This window comes from Macrotis lagotis, chromosome 5 (assembly GCF_037893015.1).
Source record: "Macrotis lagotis isolate mMagLag1 chromosome 5, bilby.v1.9.chrom.fasta, whole genome shotgun sequence".
NCBI classification, from domain to species: Eukaryota; Metazoa; Chordata; class Mammalia; order Peramelemorphia; family Peramelidae; genus Macrotis; species Macrotis lagotis.
In genome coordinates this window covers 194,302,404-194,324,530 of record NC_133662.1, presented here as the reverse complement: position 1 = coordinate 194,324,530, position 22,127 = coordinate 194,302,404, and the positions used below count along the sequence as shown (strand labels likewise).

Sequence of the window (22,127 nt, the reverse complement as noted above, 5' to 3'; positions counted from 1 at the left end):
GGGAAGTGCGATTAGGGAAAAAATTGTAAAATTCACAATAAATAATTTAAAAAAAAAGAATGTTATGATCCAAAGTGGTTCTAGTCTCAGATTCCTGAGCTCTGCCCATGTTTCAGCAGTGTGGTTGGTGGGGCTGTCCCAGATAGCTCAAAGTCATGGCTATAAAAGGTCATGGAGCCAAAAGCAAGGCAGTGTGGTATTATGGAAAAAGTAAAAACCAAAGACCCTGTGGTCTGTTTACTTCTCTGGGTCTCAGTTTACTCACTTGAAAAAATATTTAGGATGAGATAGTTAACCTCTAAAATCCCTTTCAGCTCTAAATGGAATGAGTTTCTGTTACCAGTTTCTATTTGTTGCTCTTGAGACATTTCATGGTCCCTGGCAAATGGTATACTTATTTGGTTCCTCAATTCCTTTCTATTTAAACTAGGGATAAGCACCATTTGGCTAGAAACAGCTGCACTGTGGATATAAGAGAATTTTTCCTGCAAATGATCATATATATATATATATATATATATATATATATATATATATATACACACACACACACACACACACACACACACACACACACACAAATGTATGTTTTTGCCTGATATGCATACACACACATAGCATATCCATCCTCACAAGATTAGCTGTGTGCCCCCAGAATAGACATGGATAAGAGGATAAATTGAATTTACAATGACTGCTTTAATTACATGCAAACTCTTAAAAGAATAGCTTTATTTGGCTAGCTTAGTCTCTGAGAACAAGGCATCCTGATTCTGGCAATGTCTGCTCCAGAAGGACCAGGTCTCTTTAAAGCTTTTAAATCATGTTGGGCATCTGGATAAAGAAACCCCACATCATTCGTACTTTCTTCCCGAATGCACGTGCTGCCCCATGGACAAGGGTAACTGAAGACCTGCCAGTTGGCTGAGGATGAACCAAAGCTCCAAATGGAAAAGTGAAGGAATACCCTTGCACTATTGATGGATGGTGAAAAAAAAAAGGTTCATTGAAATCGGGTTAACAGAAGAAGGCTTTGAAATATTAAAAAGTGAAGTCTCTGCCACAAAGACTCTTGAGACAGAAGCTGACATTATGTGCTTTGAAAGCCAAAAAAAAAGTATGGGGTGGAGAGGAAGGCGGGGGCGTTGGATGTGTATCACTAAATACTTCTTAGCTACCACCAAGTTTTTAATCGCATCAGACAAGGGCTGAGATGGTTCCAATGAGCTGTTTGGGGACCCTGCTGACTAATATATTTTGAAAGTCAGGGCTCTGGGGTGAAGAGAGATAACGATCTTGTATTTATTTAGGATCTTAGAGCTGATAGAACCCTAGAGAACTAGACAAACTCTGCTGTTGGCACCAAGTAAATCTGATTCATCTTGTCCTGACTCTGACCATTGGTCAATGAAACAGAGCACTTAACTACTAACTGGCTCCAGTGCAATCCCACATCACAGCCAAAAGCAGAAATGTGGCTCTGAAACCATCATTGGCTGTAATTTTATTAGCACCCCAGTCATCATATTTGCTTTACATAGCAGTATCACAGTTAGGTGATAACTTTAGAAAACAAAACACACAATTAGCTTGAGAATTTAAAGGAAAATTACATTAAAAACCATTAGAATTCAGATCAATGCAATGATCAATTTTAATTTCTGGGACCTGAAGATGAAACACAGTTCTTTCTTCTTGGTAGAGAGAGAGAGAGATGGTGGACTAGAAGTATAGAATAAGATATACACTGCCAAATATGATCATCACATCATTTTGTTTTGCTTAACTGTACTTCGTTGTTAGAAGAGGTTTTTTAAAAAGGTTTTTGTAAGGCAATATGGTTAAGTAGCTTGCCCAAGGCCACACAGCTAGATAATTATTAAGTGTCTGAGGCCAGATTTGAACTCAGATATTCCTGATCCCAGGGCTGGTGCTCTATCCACTGGACCACCTAGCTGCCCTGTTAGAAGAGATTTTGTTGGGGTTTGAAGGTATTGGGAAGTGACTATGATGTAAAGGGGAAAAAAACCCTCAAATGTCCAATAAAACCTAAAAAAAAAAGATAATCTTGGTAGGAAGATACAGAAAGCATCCTTATCTCTGCCAACCTGTCTTGTGTATACCTCAAGTCAGGGCAAAAAGATTTTGCTGCTATTATTGTGGCTATTATTTACATTGTGATTGTGTATTTTATATACAATTATACATACTCTATACATATGCTTATGAATACTTGTATACAATATAAGCATATATATATTATACATGTGTATGCATACATATATAAGACATATATCTTAAAATAAGGTAAGCATGTGATTCTTCCATCAACTTTATGGAGACACTTCTCTATCATAGATTCTTCTCCATTATTAATATGATAATAATTTCAATAACCTATGGTTTCAAGTATAGAAACTCCTTGAGGAGGAACTTTCTTCACTAATGTAGATCAACAATTTATTTTGCACCTTTATAGTCTCAGAAAGTTGTCTAGGACTCAAGAGAGGTCAAGAGGCTTCCCCGGGATGCGTCAGAGGCAAGACTTGAACCCAACTCTTTCTGACTCTGAGTCAGAGCTTTGTCTGCCACAGCAATTGTCTCTTATAGGTCCAAGCAAATAATAACTACAGTAGAAACAGTCCTACAATGCTCTGGTCAGAATAAAGTGTAATGGAAAGAGTGTTGGGAATCGGTAAGATCTAAGTCGAAATCCTGCCCTCAGATCCTAATTGTGAGATCCTAGGCAAGGCACAGTCTCTCAGGTCATCTGTAAAATTACAGAGTTAGGCTCAGGGGCCTCCAGTTTGAAAATCTATAGCCTTAAAAGTCAGCTATTGCTAGTAGTACTAACATTATTATTAGAAATAACTGATATTTATATAATGGTTTAAGGTTTGTATTTGATCCTCACATCAGAATGATGAAGAAGGTACTTCCTTATTATTATTATTACTATTATTATTATTATTATTCCCATTTTTACATATGAGCTGAAACTTATTTATCTTTATTGTGGTAGCACAGTTACTATTGGGGCAACATCTGAACTCAGGTGTCTCCTAACTCCAATTTCAGCACTCTGCCCATTATACAATGCTGCTTTAAATCTATAATACAGGCTTTGCCATTCACAAGAATTATATTGTCAAAAAAAAAAAGAAAAAGAAACAAGAAAGTTCAACTTGTCCCATTTCCCCCCTGACCCTCACCACTAAAATACATGAAGGCGTCTTCCTTAGTCATCAGCCCAGCTGGTTCTGGATCAGATTTTATAAACTAAAATCAACGTTGAGAGACAAGGATAGGTGTGACAATCATATTAAACAAGAAGTACTTAGGAAATGAGTATTGCCTTGATTTTCTTATGATGAATAGATAATATGGACACATAGCAAACGCTGTATACTTTGCTCATTGGATGCATAGCAAAGCACTTTTAAAAACAGATTAAGATAAGCGTGTGTATATGTGTATATATAAAGTCTGACCCATATTTACTTGTGAATGTTTTCTTCTCCCAATGTAAGATCCTTGAGGGCAGGAAACTACCTCACTTTTATATTTAATCCCCTGTTCTTAGCAGAGTCCAACACATAGATGAACTGATCTGGGATGTCTGATTGTGCAAGGGAGCTACATCTGGTAAGGCAGGACATTCCAAAAGCCTTGACCTGTGGGAGGTGGATTTGGGTACAGTAGAGAATAGAGGAAGGGGGAAGCCAAGTCCTGTTTCAGGGGTGTTTAAAAAAAAAGCAAACCAACCCCTACACTAGGAACTGATTAAGAGGAAGCTTGACATAGCCAATAAAGTGCTAGACTTGGTGTCAAGAAGACCTGAGTTGAAAAACTCTCACCTCAGGAATTTTCTTGCCACATAGCCCTATTTTAGTCTCAGTTTCCCCACATGTAAAAAAATGGAGGCAATAATAATAGCACAGGTTTATAGGATTGTTGTGAGTAAGAAATGTGAGAATGTATGGAAAGCCTTTTGCAAACTTTAAAGAGCTATATAATTGTTAGTTACTATTATCATGGTTATTCATTGTCATAAGCATGAATAGCAGTGTTAGCAAGGATAGAATTCTTTCCTGTCAGGAAGTTATAGTTGTTCAGTCATTTCAGTCAGTCCAACTCTTCACTGTCACATTTTGGGGTTTCTTGGCAAAAAATATTGGAATAGTTTTCCATTTTCTTCTCCAGTTATTTTACAGATGAGGAAACTGAGGCAAAGAGAGGGAAGTGACTTGCCCACAGTCACATAGCTAGTATGTGTCTGAGGCCAGATTTGAACTCTTGATGTCTTCCTGAGTTCAGGCCTGGGGCTCTACCCACTTCCCCACTTAGGTTCAAACCTTGCCACTGACAATTAGTTGTGTGACCATGAACATGTCCCTGAACCTCAGGGAACTCTTTAAGACTTAGTTCCTAAGTTGTAGATCATCTAGAGGGACTTCCTACATACATGAACGTGGACATTCACTTAGGTAGAAATCTCCAGTACGGACTAGTACCTCAAATCACAATGTTTCACAGCTCACTTCTTTCCCTCACTAAAAAGCTTTTCTTGATCCCTCCAGCTTGCATTAATTCCATCTCCTTTTTGAAATATCCTAGGACTTGTCTGTACTATTCACTTCATAATTTGACATTTGTTGTCTTAAGTGGTGATTTAAAGGTTGTATGTGGTTCTGTCATAGTACCCGACCTAGACTGTAAATCCATTAAGGGTAGGAGGCTATACTTTACATCCCTGAACTCAATAGTAAATACTTACAGAATCATGAAATATTGGAATTGGAAGGTTTAATGAGTTTAATAACAAGATTTGGTTCAAATTCTCCCCTCCCCCAGTTCCCTACATATTTGACAGATGAAAAAAATGATGCTTACCAGCACCAAAGCCAAAAGGAGAGAGAGCACATGTGAGAGACAGAGACAGAGAGCAGGGAGGGGTGGGGAGTGGGGAGAGATCACCAGTCTTAAAAAGAAGGGAGATGTCAAATAAAACAAAGGCTGAGATTAGGTCCCTGGATTTAGCAGTTAAGAGATCAATGGTAAACTACAGAATGAAGTTTTGGTTGAAAGGTGAGGTTGGAAAGTAGATTGCAAAAGGTTGATAAGTAAGTGGCTCTAAATAAATGGTGAAAAAATGATATGTATAGGCAAGTATGGAAAAGAAGAAATGTAAAGTAGCAGATGTCACATAAAATAATGTTCTGAATATCTAATAATAAGTTCAATGTTAATTAAAGCAAAGTGTTAAAGATCTGATTGGTAGAGATGATAAAAAATGAAAATAGCGACTATTGGAGGGACTGTGGGGACAGATACAATAATGTACTACTGATGGTAGAGCTATGAGCTGATACAACTTTCTGAAATATATTTTTGCAATTATACTATAAATGTTATTACTTAGTTAAAAACTTTTGGATCTGTGAAACACTTTTGGAATTATACCCCAAAGAGGTTAAAGACAGAGGGAAAAGTACATATATATTGAGAAAGAGCTGAAAAATCTATGATATATAAATACTATTGTGCTATATGAAATGACTAATATGAAGAATTCTGAGAATCTGATGCAAAATGAAGCCAGCAGAACCAAGGAAACAATTGACACAATGATTATATTTTTAAAAATAAATTATAGACCCCCCACTAATATAAAAGAAAACACTTAAATACCAATTCTAATGTTCTGACCAATAAAATGACCAAATTTTTACTTCAGAGTTTAAGGCCCTCATCTTGGCAGGCAAGTGGTGGACTGTTTTGTTTTGTTTTGCTTATTTCTTTGTTTAAAATAATAAAAAAAGTTTTTATGATGGAGGTGGTAGTGGGATCCCTGGGCAGGAACATGTTAAAAAAAAGGCCTCAATAGGCGCAGCTAGGTGGCACAGTAGATAGAGCACCGGCCCTGGAGTCAGGAGGACCTGTGTTCAAATCCAATCTCAGACACTTAATAATTACCTAGCTGTGTGGCTTTGGGCAAATCACTTAATCCCAATGCCTTAAAAAAAATTAAAAAGGCATCAATAAAACTTTTTTTAAGAGTGGGAGGCAATGATTGTACATGGTCATTTCTAAGAATTTGGAAGACAAATTGGGGGATGGCAAGAGAGAGTAAAGGGTTTTTTGAGGGATTGAGAGACCTTTAAATGTTTCCTAGAATAATAGGAGTGGGTGAATTAAAAGACACTGAATATAAAGAAAGGGAGGGAATGATGAGGAGGTCATACTTCTAGAGGAGACAGAAAATTTAGCTCAAATAGTCTGTGCTTTTCATCAATTTGAATATCTTTGCCCCCCTCTCAAAAAATCAAAATTTAAACAATGGTAGCATGCAAGTGTTTAGAAATTACAGGGGGGGAAAAGTTATTTATATCTTGAAAGAAGATTGGTGGAATGTGCAAAATTAGGGAGGTAATTTCCTCCCCATTTAAAGGAAAATTATAGTTCTCTGACAAGACACTGAAAATACTATATTCACTAGACTAGTGATTTATTCCCTTTTGTCCTCTTTGCTGCAAAGAGAAATCTGTTTCTTTGGGAACCTGAGAGATCACAACTTTAAAGCCAAAGTTAATCCTGAGCTATCAATTCCATCACCTTCTATGTATTTCAGTTCAGCTCAATCCTATAAGCATTCATTTATTAAACACCTACTAAGTGCTAGGGACTGTGCTTGGTTCTGAGGATAGAAAAACAAAAATCAACAGATCTTAAAGAAAGTTACACGACACAGTCTTCATTTGAGTGTAATTATGGGCCTCCATTTGAGAAACTTACCTGATTTAGGTGGCCCAGGCACTTGTCCAAGCAGAAAAAACAGCATGAACAGCATTTAAGAATGTATTTTGCAAAGGGATTTTCCTCCTATTGGGGAAAAGAAAAGTTAAAAAAAGGCAAATAGGGGTGGAACATATGAGTTTATCTCTAATATGCTAAGGGGGCAATTGGAAAATTTGATTTGGACAAAATTTTGAATATTATGATTCTTATATGACCACAAAGACATGTTTTTATTTAGTACAAAATAGGAAAAGACAGCTCACAGGAGTTGGAGAAAGAGTTGGCTTTTGAGTCAGAAATATATAGATTCAAATTCTTCAAATGATATAGGCCAGTTTTGAGACTATGGGCAAATCATGTAACATTTTAAGATACATAGGCAACTTTCTAAAACTTTGTTTGAATCAGTCTTCTTGGATCCTACCAAATGTTTCTTAAGTTGCATACAATCTTTATTTATTTTTATATAAATATCTAATTTGCAATAGTAGTTTTTCTACCTATCTTTTTTGTAAGGTTTTGAATTTTACAATTCCCCCCCACCCTCCCTTCCCTCCCCCTCCCCCACAGAAGCCAATCTGATAATCTCTACATTGCTTCTATGCTATGCATTGATCAAAACGGAATATGCACACAATTTTTATAAAAATATTTAACATATGGGGAAAAATATGAGAACATCAAAGTAATATGGTTCTTTGATCTACACTGTTTTTTGATTGGAATCAGCAACTTCTTCAGGTAGATAACATCCAGTGTGAAAATTCTATTACTGATCAACAGTTTGTCGACAAGTTATAGTTTTAGAGTTGGAACAAATTCTCTATATAGTACAACTGCCCCTAATTTTACAGAATAGGAAATCGAAGCCCGGTATGGTAAGGTAACTTATTTATGTCACACAACTAGTGTGTGTTAAGAGGCAGACCATGAACTCAGGTCTTTTTACCTCCCCCCATCCCCATCTCCCATCCCCCAGCTTTATACATATAAATTAAAAAGAACCAATTTAAGTTTCACTTTATTAGAAACAAAAATTTCAGTTTGGAGGTTGAAGTCCAAGAAAGAAAATTATACTCTCTAAAGACAATCTGAATTCCTCACATGACTCAATACCAAGACTATTGGGGGGTGTGGGGGGGGGTTGTAGGAGTCAAACAAGAAGTATTCACATTCAGAGTTAATAATCAGTTGAGGAATTTCCACAAATAACTCTGAAATCTTACATTGTCAGAACCCCAGCCTTATATGGACTTATTTTTGGTTGTTGGTAGAGTTTTTTGGCCCTAAAACCAATTTAATTGGATGAAACTAAATCTGAGTTCTTCTGGGCCTGTCTCTGATCATAAGCTAGCCTATTTAAAGTAGCAAAGACAAATGGTGGCTGGCTTAAATTTCTACGTTGATAATACATAATAAATGTGAAGGAAGTTTTTTTTCTTAAGTTAGAAAACGATCATGGCTCTAGATCTGCAGCGATCTTTAGAGGTCATCCATTTTACAGGTAGAGAAGTTGAAGTCCAAAGAGATTGCACAGGTGTCACCCAGAGGACAAAGCTGGGATCTAAGACTCAAATCCCATCAGACTAAGGTCAACACTCTGTCCACTCTGCCATCAAACAATCAATGAACTTTAGAATGTGGGGTTACAAAGACAAATGTCTGTATCCCAAAGGATCTCCTTTTAAGAGTTTTTAGAAATAAAATATGATCAAAAAGGATTTGAACTTCATGATGTTGTACAATCTCAGTGATGATAAAGCAGACTTTATGTTTCCGTGTTTGAGACCTGGAGCTATTCTGCCAATTTCTTCCCAAGATTTATAAAAAGCCTTTCCCTTCAGAGTCCTTCAGACTTTTTTTTTTCTTGGCCTCCTGGGTCATTTAAACCTCCTGCCTGATTTATATAGAAAAATTAATTTCTCCCCAAGGAGTCCCTTTCTCCCAGTCTCTTGGGGTGGGAGGAGCTAGGAACCATTTCTGAAAAAGCAAAAGCCAGAAATTCAGAGGACAGACATTGTCAAGGTTTTGTCCTGGCTGGGAAAAAAGACTCTTTGAGAGGGAAGAAAACCACCAAAATGTGGCTCCTCGAGACCCAGACAGTAATAAAAACCCAAACCAGAAGCTCCACACCTCAAATGACAACTACTTAACATGCATTTCATGATCCGGAAGCCAAAGGGTTTTTGTGTGAAATCCAATCAATGTTTCCCAAATTCTGCACTCATCTCTCGGCTTTTCCATGGATTATTGAAGAAAGCACACAACAGTTTCTGGACTATTTTCATTCTCCAGAAAAGAACCAAAAATACTCCAAGGATTTGAGCAGCCATACATATAGACTCTTCTCCATTTCACTAATGGTACATAGACATACTCCAAAGGTTTGGATCTCAAATGGCTGCAACTTCAGATGTTTCTCCAACCCTCTGGCAAAAGAAGAGAGCTTAACATTGTGTGAGAACAGCCTGGCTTGGGGGATTTCCAATCTTTCCTTGTTCCATCGGGCCAGAAATACCATGAGAGCAGCTGTTTTCCTGGTGTTCTGGTTTCTGTTGGCATTCATAACCAAATGTGCATGGAAATAAAAACCAGTGGGATGGGGTGGAGGTTTGGGGGGGCAGAGGGATGGCGGACAGCAACACAAACAAAAACCCTATAGTTTTCTGTCCTTTGCTTAGGTTTGGAACGGGATTTGCCATTCCTATTCTACATACCAGCATCTTCCCATGACATCCTGTGGGAAATGGAAAAGGTTGGGTATAGTCTCTCATAAAAACCAGAAGTAAGCTTTTCTATCTAGTGCTTCATTTATTTGTTTTTTGAAAATACCCAGAGGATAAATGCCCTGGCCAACTTCAAATTTTATCTCAAGAATTTATGCTATGCCCCCCCCCCCCAGTAAACATTTAAATGAGAAAGCCAGCTAAAAGGCTCCTGAAACCATTCATTTCCAAATCTCTCTCTGACTCTGTCTCTCTGTCTCTGTCTGTCTGTCTCTCTCCATGTTTGGAGAAAACCCAACCAACAAAATCTACAAACACAAAGTAGAAGGAGAAAGACTTGCTCAGTGAGAACAAATGATCGAAAGAATACCGGAGCCCACTGAATGGACACCGGCCCAGATTGGATTCCTCACCCTGAGCCAGCTGTAGTTTTCCAGCTGGTTAACTTTCCTGCAACCTGACCCCTGGCAACAGGCCAGGGCAGGAGGCAGGGGCTGGGTGGGGGAGAAGTGGGGTGCGGCATAATTCACCTACCTTTTCTTTCAGGGCGTTAGAGAGGTATGTGAAAACAGTTCTCGGAATCCTCACCATAGTGATTAAAAAGGACCCCTTTACAACGGTTCCTTGATGATAGTTAAAAAGAGTGACCAGGGATGAAAGGATGGGGCGCCGAGGAGGGTCACTTTTATTTCTACAAGGAGAAGGGAAAAAAAAAAAGAAGAAAGCATTCAAAAGGGCAATGATCCAGCCACCCCATGACATCTCTGCATTTTAGATCAGTAAGACGGCTCAGAGTTTCAGCCTTATGAAGCAGAGACACTTTGCTGTTCACTGAATTTAAATGATTCTTTGGGCTCATTGAATTTCTTACTAAAAGCTCTTGTAGGGAGAGGCCATGTAGGAAATTGGTTCTGGAGACAGCTTGGGAGTCAGGCAGTGTGGTACAATGGAAAGACAGTCGGAGCAGTCCGAAACATGGATTTGCATCTCAGCTCTGACACTCATTATCTGTGTGACTTTGGCAAGTCACTTAGATTCTTTCTGTCTCAGTTTCCCCAGCTATAAATGGCTAATTAAAAGGGTCAGCCTAGACCAAGGGTTCTTAGACTTTCTTTTTTTTTGAAGGGTCCCTTCTCAAAATAATGTTTTTAAATGCAAAATTAAATAAATACTATTCCAAGGGAAACTTGACTATACTAAAATAGTTATCTATCTATATCTATATCCATCTATACATATCTATTCTAATTGCAAATCTAAGATTTTATGACTCTAAGACCTGAATTAAGTTCATTTTTCTTATATAACACCAGCTGGCAACTGTGGAAAAGAGGTAAATGGAAAGTCATTTATACAAGTGCCAGATGCTTTACAAATATTATTTCATTTGATTCTTACCACATTCTTGCAAGGTTAAGTGTCACCATTTATTCCCATTTTACAGCTGAGGAAGTGAGGCAGAAAGTCTGAGTCATGTAACTAGAAGCATGAGGGCAAATTTGAACTCAGGCCTTCCTGACTCCAGGCTGAGTGCTAATCCATTGTGCCACCTAGCTGACTCTGGGCAAATTAATTAAACTTTCAGTGCCCAGAAGATTCTTGATCAAGGCTTGCCCTTCTTCAATGGTTGGAATTCCCTAAACCAATGAAATTACAGGACAGCACAAAACAAACAAACAGACCCAAAGCTTTTTGGGTTGTATTCAATACAGTCTGTGGAGATAAGAACAGAAAAAGCCAAAGAGTTGAGGTAAGCAAATCCCTCTAGTTATTTTCTTTCTTTCTTTTTTTTTTTGCTCCTGAACTCTTGTCACTGAACTTAACCTCATTCCTGCCACAGAAGTTTATCAGGATCCCTAATCAACGACCTCAGAGGACTGATATTGCACGTGGGAATGTAACCAGAGCACACATGGTTGAGGAGGATTTTGCTGATTGGATTTCAGCAGCCAAACAATAATCTTCTGCAAATGAAATGCATTTTGGTTGGCTGACAACAACCCAAACAACCACAGTTTCAGATTCAGGTCTTTCCTTCCAAACAGCCCTGGGATAGGAGGCTCCTGAGAGTAATTGGTAGATTTTTTTTCTGGTGGATGTTGCTGTTTTTTTCTTTAAAGGTCACTTTCATGTGAATCATTTACAGAAATGACCATGACACAGCTCCCAAGAATGTCCCTGGGCCAACGTCACAGGCAGGAAAAGAAAAGAGAAAGAACAGAATGGGTATCAACCTTTGCCCTCCCTGAGCTCCACGCCCCTCCATTCAGTCCCACCACTGGGTTCCCACCGAGACCACACCACCGAGAGTGATAGACATAGTTCACGGGAAAGACAGAGGCCTTTGTGAACATTTCTTTTACTCCTGCCAAGCAAAGCCCTATGGACTCCCTAATGGGTCCTTCTACACTGCAATGTAAGCTGATGGTTGAGAAACCCCTGAAAATGGACATTCTAACTTCACAGCTTATTCTGGTGGCGTGTGAAGAAACTAAGTAGAAAGGTCTCAGGGTTTTAAAAAAAATGTGTCTTTATCACAAATATAAATCATCTAATCAGACCGGGATTTTCTTTTCCTTTTTGTTGGACAGGACCTGTGCGATTTCATTTGTATAGGATGGTCTTTGGCATAAAAACTCCATTCAGTAGATGTCAGGCACAATCTAGCATCTATTCTTAATCCTAATCTGACATCTTCCTACCTTTTCAGTCTTCCTATATAGCCATTCTGGGCCCTACATATGATATTCTATTGCCTATCTCCACACCTTTGCATTAAGGGAGAAAGTTACAGGTATCAGGAACTGGCTAGAACATTGCTACCTCTTAGAATCTCTGATTTCTGTCAAGACTCATAGCAAGTGCTCACATCTAGGAGACCTTACCTGGTCACACCTAGATATTGGTGTCCTCCCTCCTTCCTTCCTTCCTTCCTTCCTTCCTTCCTTCCTTCCTTCCTTCCTTCCTTCCTTCCTTCCTTCCTTCCAGGCAGTCAGGGTTAAGGGACTTGCTAAGGGTCACATAACTAGTAAGTGTTACGTGTTTGAGGTTGGATTTGAACTTGGGTCCTCCTGATTTGAAGGCTAGTGGTGGTCTATCCACTACACTACCTAGCTGTCCCAGGGGCCCTCCTTTCTAAGATTATCTTCCATTTATCTTGTATGTATTTATACTTACATTTACATGTAAACATAATTGAGTGTATATATATATATATGTATATATGTATCTATATAAACATACATCTGCATGTTATATGTAAAATTTGGAGACAGAAATAAAAATAGTTCCTGACTCACAGAACTCACATTCTAATGGAGACAGCATATTTAATTTTTTTAAATTAATTTTTCTTTCTTTCTTTCTTTCGGCATATAAAATAGATTATATTATATGTTATACCACATATAATATAGATTATATATGTTATACACACATATAATATAGATAATCCCCCTCCCTCAAACAGCTTACATTCTAATGGAGACTATATAGTCTATATAATGTATATAATAGATATTATAAATATATAATATAAATATATCTTAAAAAGATATAGATACATAATTATGTAACTATAAAATTATTTTTTACACACATATGCTGTCATCCCCATTAGAATGTAATCCCTTTGAGAACCAGAACTGTTTTTGAATTGTTGGGACCCCCTTGTTCAAAGACCCTACACTATCCTTGCTTTCATGGATATTAAACTCCCACCTATTACATTCTCAAACCCAGGGAGGAAGGATCTTTGGGTATCTAAGCAAAAACCACTTCCTCCCCCGACATCACTTTCCATTCTATTGTTCCCAATCCACCTCTATTCCATCCCTTCCAGGTCCTCTCCTTACTTTAGAGTCAGCATTTTCCCCACTCTCCTGACTCCAAATGAAAACACCAGACTTGGACATTGTCCCAATCCCTCCCCCCACTCACTCTCCTATCCCTCATGAAATCACAGAGGAGAACAACTTGCAGGAATAAGACTAATCTATTTTCTCTTTAATTTTTGCCTTTTTGGGGGGGGGATTCTCATTTAGATAACAAACAGGCAGCTGAGTTACATTCTTATTATAGTGTCTAGTGTCTGATACATGATAGTAAATGGTTATTGATTGATTGATTTTATGTCCAGGGACCAAGGAAAACTTCTCTGTTACAGACCTGGTATGATCTGTACTAGGTGCTAGAACTCATATAGCACTATATACATGATACCTGGGGGCTGATCTACAGGATAGGTCTTTCATGATGCCATGACTAAGTTTTCCCTGGAGCACATGTATATCTGTCTAGAGTATATAACTCTCCAACCTTGGCTTCCCTATCACACAGCACATTCCACTAAACATTATAGTTGGTATTCAAGACATTGAGGTGTAGTGAAACCTGGTTTGAGACTTGGATTGAGACCTGGATTCCAATTTTAGATCTGCTACCTACCTACTAGTCATTTTAATGCCTCTCACCCTTGGTTTCCTCTTTGGTACATAACACGATTTTTGCATATGATCATACAGGTTCCATGCTTTTATGCTGTGATCCAAAGGCAAAGCTGCCAGGATCAATGGGAAGGGCATAGCCCATCCCCAAACCTCTTTAGAAGGCTGGTTATGGACAGGGTGGTTTGGGAAATTCCATGGCTGAATTATAGGATGTTGGGACAGGGCGACCTCATCAGGGTCCATGCCAACCAGTTCTTGGTTGGCTACCGAGGTTAGGGGAATAAGAACATTGAATTAAAAAATTAACCACACTTAATGGCTACAGAGGAGCAAAGTCTGATTTCTTTACAGCTGGCCAAAGAATTCTTCATGGTGAATGGATAATTCAGCCCTCTCTCCATCTGTTAAAGATGGCTAAACTTACCATGCCCCTGAGGCAGGATTTAGTATGATGGAATAGGAACTGAATTTGGAGATAGAAGACTGGTTCAACCTGGTTTTCTTAGGGATATCTAAGAGATTTTGGATAAACTACTTTTATTTCTCTGAAATTCTCTTTAATTCTCTAAATTAGCAGGTCCCGGGTCCATCCTCCACAAGCAGGAGCAGAGATACCACCCTTCCACTACACTCCCACCTCAACCCATGCTTTCAGCCCCTCCATCCTCTCATTCTTAGCTCTGAAACTGGCTCTAGGGCAGAGATGCCCTGGATATTGATTGTTGGAAGGTAAGTGGAACCAAAACTCAATCCTCTATATTTAGCAGATACAACTTCATACCATTCAGACATCCTTTTAAGATATCAGAGCCCAGTCAAGAAAGTTCATTTTGCCATTTCCCCTTTCACAAGAATCCCTACCTCATTCTTATGTCTTCTTTAGGGAACAATATTCAAGCTAATATTAAAAATGTTACAAGAAAGGGCATACCAACTTTTAATTCTATAATTCTACTGAGAATGCTTGAAATTGTTGTTCTTTTTCTCAGTAATTAGAACTGAATACAAACTCTTCTGTCATGTAAAGTCTTTCATGACCAGACTTCAACCTATGTTTCCTTGTATATCTTCTTCCTTCCTATGCACCTTCCATTCCAATTAAATATAAAGTATTCCATCTCCAAGCTTCATGTTTTTTGACCAATCTCTCTTCATCTTCTGCCCTTGGAATCCATTTCCTTCTCAACCTCGATTTCTGGGTAACTCTTAACTCCCTTAAAGGCTCAGCTCAAGTATCTCCTCCTTTTAAGGAGTCATTCCTGATTTCCCAGGGTGTTGTCTCCTCTTTCCAAATCATTGCCTCTTTTATGTTATAGAGATATTATAGTTACTCAGATCAGGTTAATATGCATTTATGAAGCACTGACAATGCTCATGATGCTCAGCATTAGGGATAAAAGGCAAATAACCAGTTCTTGCTATCAGGAAGCTCACTGTCTATAGAAGGGATAACATTCAAACAACTATGCACAAACAAGTTATATACAGGATATATTGGGGATAGTCAGCAAAGGGAAGGGACTAAGATGAAGGAAGATGGGGAAAAGCTTTTGGCAGAAAGTGAGACTTGAAGAAAGTCAGGGAAGTTGATAGGCAGAAAGGGGGAGGGAGAAAGGCCCAGGTATGAGGAATAGGCAGTGAATATGCTCCAGAGATAGAGTTTTATGTGCTTGGAACATCCAAGCTCAGTATATCCAGGACATTCCATTTCAACAAGGAGTAGCTTTCAATTCTGGAGTTAAAAATGTAGAAATGCAAAAATGGAGCCTCTAAAAGTCAAAATTAATAAGAATAATAATACAAGAGTATGGCTGGTGAGGCTGAGGATGTAAAGTGTCAGACTGGGAAGGCAGGAAAGGGATAGGTTATGGACTTTAAAAACCAAAAGAGGATTTTATATTTGATCCTGGAGGCAACAGGGAGGCACTGGAATTGACAGAATGGAGGGGAGAGAGGGTCAGACCTTTGCTCTAGGAAGATTAATTTGACAGCTAAGTTGGGGATGGGCAGAGTAGTGAGACACCTTAGGCAGGGAGAGAAAAGCAGACTTTTGCAATAGCCTATCAACATGTGCTATATATTCCTAGTAGAAGATAAGCACCTTGAGGACCGGGACTGTTTTACTTTTTATTCCTAGTTTTGGACAGAGCCCTCTATAGAGCAAGTTTTGTAAAATGCTTCTTGGTTGATGGATAGACCTCACAAAGCCAGGGCTTTCACCTTTGCCCCTCCACCTATCAATATCTGCCTTAAGGAGGTTTTTTCCCTGCCAGAGGAAATAAGATGTGAGTGCATAAATAAATGAAAAGTATACACCAAAAAAAAAAAATAAAATAAAAGGTCATAGGTGGGGAGGGAGAGCATGATTTAATTAGCTTATTCCCATTAGCTTAGTTCCCTAATAAATTAGCTTAATAAATGTCTAAGGCTTAAATTTAATTATAGAATTTCAAAGGTGAGGACCTCACTGGCTATCTAGCCCAACTAGCACTTAACACCTAGAACACAGTAATCTCTTATTAATTGTTTATTGACTGACAATTCCCCCTTTTCCTTGGTTGTAAATCTCAAAACCAATTGACATCATCATTCCCTATTCTTTCCTGTTTCATTCCAATATCTGTCTAAGCAGTCGCCCTGTTCTTCACCAAGGTCAGTCCCTTTTTTGTACCCTTGATTCTGTCTTCTCCAGTCTCCTACAGAAGACTGTGGAGATGACTTCCACAATTGTACCCATTACCATTCATCTCTGCTCACTCCTAATCTGATTTCCCTGCTGTCCATAAGCATGCCCAAATTGTCCCTACCCTAAAACAAAGCTCATTTGAACTGACCATCCCCTCAAGCTGCTATTCTATATTTCTTTCCTTTCACAAACTCCTTGGGGGAAGGGAGGAAATTGTTTACACTCATTGCCTCCACTAATCTCTTTTTATTTTCTTCAGATCTTTTGCAATCTGGCCTTTGAACTCTTCCCACTGAAAGTACTCTCTAAAGTTACCGGTGACCTATTAATTGACCAATCCAACAGTCGTTTCTTGAACTCCAGTCAGTGATGTTGTTGACTATCATTTCCTTCTGGATAATCTCTGGGTTTTCCTGACTCTGCTCTATGTTGTTTCTCCTTTTACCTGTCTGACCACTACTTCTCAGGCTTCCTTGCTAGATTATTATCTGCGCTCTACCCTTTAAATGTGGGTACACCTCAAGGCTCTGTCCCAAAACTCTTTCCCTCTTCTCCCTTTCTCTCAGGGATCTCATCAGTTTTCATTGGTTCAATTACTTTTAACTTCAAACAGAACTTCCAGATCTATTTATTTAATGCTAGCCCTCTTCTAAACTCTAAAGTCTTCTACCAACCACTTAGTGGATTGACCAGTCTCTTCTTTCTTTAATCTGCTCTCTACATAGAGCAGTTGCAAAGGAATAGGACTGGTGGTATCATTCCCCGGCTCACAAAGCTCTTCAATGCAAAGTCCTGCAATTGGAATTTAAAATCCTTTCCAGTTTGACTTTCCAGTCTATCTCTCCAGATTGTACTACACATTACTTCTCTTCATTTGCTCTGTCATCCTGGCAAACTGGCTTTCTTGCCGGGCTTCACGCTCAACATTCTGTCTCTCGTTTTCTTTGCCTTTCTTTGTTCTCTTTGCCCAGAATTCAGTTCTGCACCTCTGCCTCAAAGGCCTTTTCCAGCTCCCTCTTTCTGCTAAATGCCTTCCTCCTCTCCCTCCCCACCAATGACCTTTTATTTTCTTGGTGTATACTTTTCATTTATTTAAGCATTCACATCTTATTTCCTCTGGCAGGGAAAAAACCTCTTTAAGGCAGTACTGCTTCCTTTTTGTCTGTGTTTCCACCACATAACTCAGTGTCTGGCACAAAATAGATACTTAATATAATTGCTTGTGGATTCTTTGACTGAGTCCAAGGAATTGCTCGAATCAAACTCATGGGTCTGTAGTTTGAAGATTCCATTCCCTTTTAGCAAGATCAGACCATTTGTCCTATTCATCTCGCATGCAAGGAGAGTTTGAGGTACTTTTCTCAAATGCTTTGCCAAGATCTAAGCAAACACATTAGACAAGAGACATTCCTGAAGACAGGGACTGTCTTTTACCTTTCTTTGTATCTCTAGAGCTTAGCACAGTGTGTGTTTAACTGACTGAATGTACAGCAGAGGTTTTTTCCTCTGGAGTTTTGAAATTTGTTTTTAAAGTATTTTGATAACTGTATTTCAATATAATTGATTTTCTTTGTAATTCTATGTATTTTTATGCATTTAAAAGCATTCTTCAGAGAGGGGGTCGTATGCTTCATCAGACTGACAAAAGGGTTCAGGGAATAAAAATACTTAAGAATTTCTGATCCACAGTAATCCCCGGATCAACAAGTTTAGTAACCGTGTCCAAAAAGGAGGTAAAGTCAGTCTGATATGTTTTAGATGACGTGCTGAAGGTTATTTGCATTTTAAAATGGAACCAAAGCCCTAAGTCAGGAATTTCTGGCCTATTTGTAAGAGGAATAAAAGTCACTACTTATTTTCTCCAAATGTTATTTTTCTTTCATTTTCAAAGGGAACTAATGACATCATAGGGTGATGCCTCCACTCAAATGTGAACTGGATTTAAATCAGGCAGAGTTGCATTCTTTCAGAGTCATTGAAGTCCCCTTGCAAGACAAAAGTCAAGATGATTGGTGATGCAATAGTTGGCAGATTGGTGGTGGTGGTGGTGGTGGGGGGGGTTTCAAACTCTGTGATTCTGTGAGTAATTTTGGGATGATCCAACCCCCATCTCACTCTGGAACATTTTCCTTCAAAGTAACACCACAGGCAACTCCCCAACTATTTCCAACTTTATACAAGGGACTTTGATATCATTTATTTTTATATCACAGTCATTTCTGGAAATTCTACCCCAGGTTGGAGAGGGGAGAAATTCCAAAGCGCCTTTATCAATAATGAATTCATTCTGACTTTGTAATAAGCATATCAATTGAGAAGGAACAGAGGAGGGAAGAGTAAACAGTGATGTTGTCAGTTATGTTACCTAACCCAGAGTGAAGATTTACTAAGGGTAAAGATACATCAGTATATCTTGGTTGTAGGTACTTGCCTTAGGCAAAAGGACGTCATATAATAAAGTCAGTCACTAGACCTGTCTACTCACAAGACCAGTCATATTGGGAAGTACATGGAAATATGATCTCTTTGCAAATTCAGTGGTATTTTGGTTGAACTTAAACATGTCTCACTGAAGCAAGCAGCTAGGACAGAGACTTGGAGGATTACCTATCTGTGTTACGTTATTTCTGTGAGATGAAAGGCCAGGAAAAAAAAAATTTTTTTAATACTTCAGTTTGGTAATAGGCACCCATCTTCCTGCTCCTTCCATGAAGGCTGTTAGGGTTAATAAGATGCTTGCTAGCCCTTTAAGATCCTTAGGCAACTGAGACTTTAATTATTTCAGTTCTATCGGAAATAAGTTTATCTACCTTCAGTCTCCCTGGTCTCAATTCTCACTAGATTTTTTTCAGTGAATATTTACAACTATTGCTAGTAGGCAGGGATATATGTGAGCAGGGGTTAAGAATATGGGAGTTATCTTAGCGGAGATGGCTGAGACTTTAAGAGGACAGTGGCCTTAGTCACTGTTTCACTAATTTTTTGTTGGGATTGTTTTTCTTTGTTATACAGGAGGGTTCATTTGGGAGGTGAGAAGGATTGATATTTCTACAAGTAACTGATAAAAAACAAAACGCACATAAAAAATTCCTTATGTACATTTTAAAAGAGAGGAGGGAGTTACCTTTGGCACAATCCTAAAGGAAGAATGCTCAGGAATGATATGAATGGCAGAAAATTAGGCCACCCTGAAATTACTCAAGAGTATTGAAAAACTCTCCAGGGGTCATCTGGACCAGAGGCATCAAACTCAAATAGAAACTGAGGCTACTAAACCATAAAAGGATTCCTGTGGATTGTACATTTGCAAGTTTTTTAAAGTTTTTTATTTATTTAAGGCAATGGGGTTAAGTGACTTGCCAGGGTCACACAGCTTTTTAAAATGCAATAATATATTGTTAGCTTAATAACATTGTAATAATAATGATAATAATAATAATAATAATATCATTACTACTAGTATTTATGTAGCATGTACTTAATAAATGTTTACTAACTGAGAACTTCACAAATGTTCATCTCATTTGACATGAGATATGAGGGATGTGGCAATGAAAAAGCCTCTGTCTCTTGCCTTCTTATCTGTAATATGGGGATGAGAAAATCTGCAATTTAACAGGGTTGTGATGAGGAAATTACAATTTAAACTCTAGAATGAAAGAGAAATTCAAGTAGGTCTGGTCTGAACCTGAGTTTCATTCATGTGGTGGGGAAATTTGCTCAAACAATACAGAATGGCAATATCTACCTTATAGTCAAACTTCTTTTTAAATTCAGGCAATGGGGTTAAATAACTTGCACAAGGTCACACAGCTAGGCAATTATGGGTCTGAGACTGAATTTGAACTCAGTCCTCCTAACTCCAAGGCCAGTGCTCTATCCATTATGCAACCTAGTTGCCCCTACTTTATAGACTTAGATAAGTATCTGTGGTGTTGGGATGTTAAATGACTTGTTCAGAGTCAAACAGCCATAAGTGGTATATATCAGAGGTAAGATCTGAACCCAGATCTTTCTGAATCCAAGGCTAGCCCTCTATCTACTGTTGGATATTGCCAGTAGAATGTGAGTTATTAAAAATAAAGAAATCATTTGGTTAACTGAGGTACCTTGGAGAAGGTTCCTTCAACCAATATACTGTCAAATTTGTATTGACTGGGAGTTCCATAGTTCTCCCATAAATATAATAATAATAATAATAATAATAATAATACTAACATAACAATATTAATAATAATTGGCATTTACATAGTGATTTGAAGTTTCCAAGGTACTTTACAGGCATTAGTTCATTTGAGTCTCAAAACCCTGTAGAGCAGGGTTGGGGAGTCTCTTTTCTACCAGGACCATTTGGATTTTGATAACATCAGCTATATTTGGACAAACATTTAATTAATTCACTCCTAAAAAGCTACTAGATTTATTGAATTTCGAGTCCTCCCTGTGGCTGCCTTGGCATGACAGACTAATATGGCCCACAGGCTGGAGGTTCCCCAACCTTACTATAGAAGAAGGGTCTACAAGTATGAGTATCCCCATTTTTACAAATGGTTGAGAAGAATGAGATTCAGGGACTTGGACATGGTGATAGAATTAGTGAATGTTACAGGCAGAACTTGAACCTGGGACTTCCCTGAGCAAATTCATTGCTATGCTCCTTTGACTTATGTAAGCTTGCTTAAGTATGCACATTTCCCCCAGTGGAATGGAAGTTCTTTCAAGGCAAAGACTTTTTTTTGTCTCTGTATCCCATAATGGCCATTTACTAAATGTCAGTTGAATAAATGAATGAATATCTATTTTGGGTTTGGAAAGCCCTGGGGAAGTTATCCAGTCTATCCCTCTGGTTTTAAATCAGTCCAAACTTAGATTAACTCCATTTCCTCTATCCAAAGAATGGGTGTCTCTCCAATTGTTAAAGAATTCCATAAGAGAAAATTTGACAACTTCTCTTGGTAATACAGTAACTATTTGAACTGTCAAGAAATTCTTATTAAATTTAAGCTATGCCATGAAGGGCTTAGGTTAAAACACATTTCCTCATATTTGTTCCTTAGCAGAGCCAGGACAGCTGGCTGCCATTCTTCATAAAAGACTATTATGAAGTCATTCTCAAACTTCTCCTCTCTAGGCTGAATAATCCCAGTTCCTTTCATCTCTCCTGGAGATTTTATTTCCCAGGCCTTTCATCATCCATGTGGCTCAGTTGAATTCTTCCCAAGTTAAGGATTAAAAAACAGAAGCCAATGTGATTGGTTGACTTTAACGTGGGACTTGATGTCCTGATTTGTTTTGGACTCTTGGAACTTGTATGACGTGAATGCTATTGATGAATGTTTTGACCATATTAAATCCTTGGGATGGGTACAATCTGCCTCTCCACACACAGGCAGGGATAGTCTTTAGTCCTGGAATGATGAGATAAGAATGGGCCTTGAAACATCAAATAGAAAATGGAGAGGCAGAGTT

The 22,127-nt window shown here is 38.4% G+C and overlaps 1 protein-coding gene across 1 annotated transcript in view; it reads right to left on the bottom strand.

Moving 5' to 3' along the window:
- SLC44A3 (solute carrier family 44 member 3) overlaps positions 1 to 22,127 on the bottom strand; it is a 99,638-nt gene that overhangs the window by 20,063 nt on the left and 57,448 nt on the right. Inside the window, exons 11-12 of the mRNA XM_074188217.1 lie at positions 10,059 to 10,215; positions 6,796 to 6,882 (exon numbers count right to left, since the gene is read on the bottom strand). Coding sequence (XP_074044318.1) covers positions 6,796 to 6,882; positions 10,059 to 10,215 — 244 coding nt within the window. The remainder of the gene's footprint in view (positions 1 to 6,795; positions 6,883 to 10,058; positions 10,216 to 22,127) is intronic.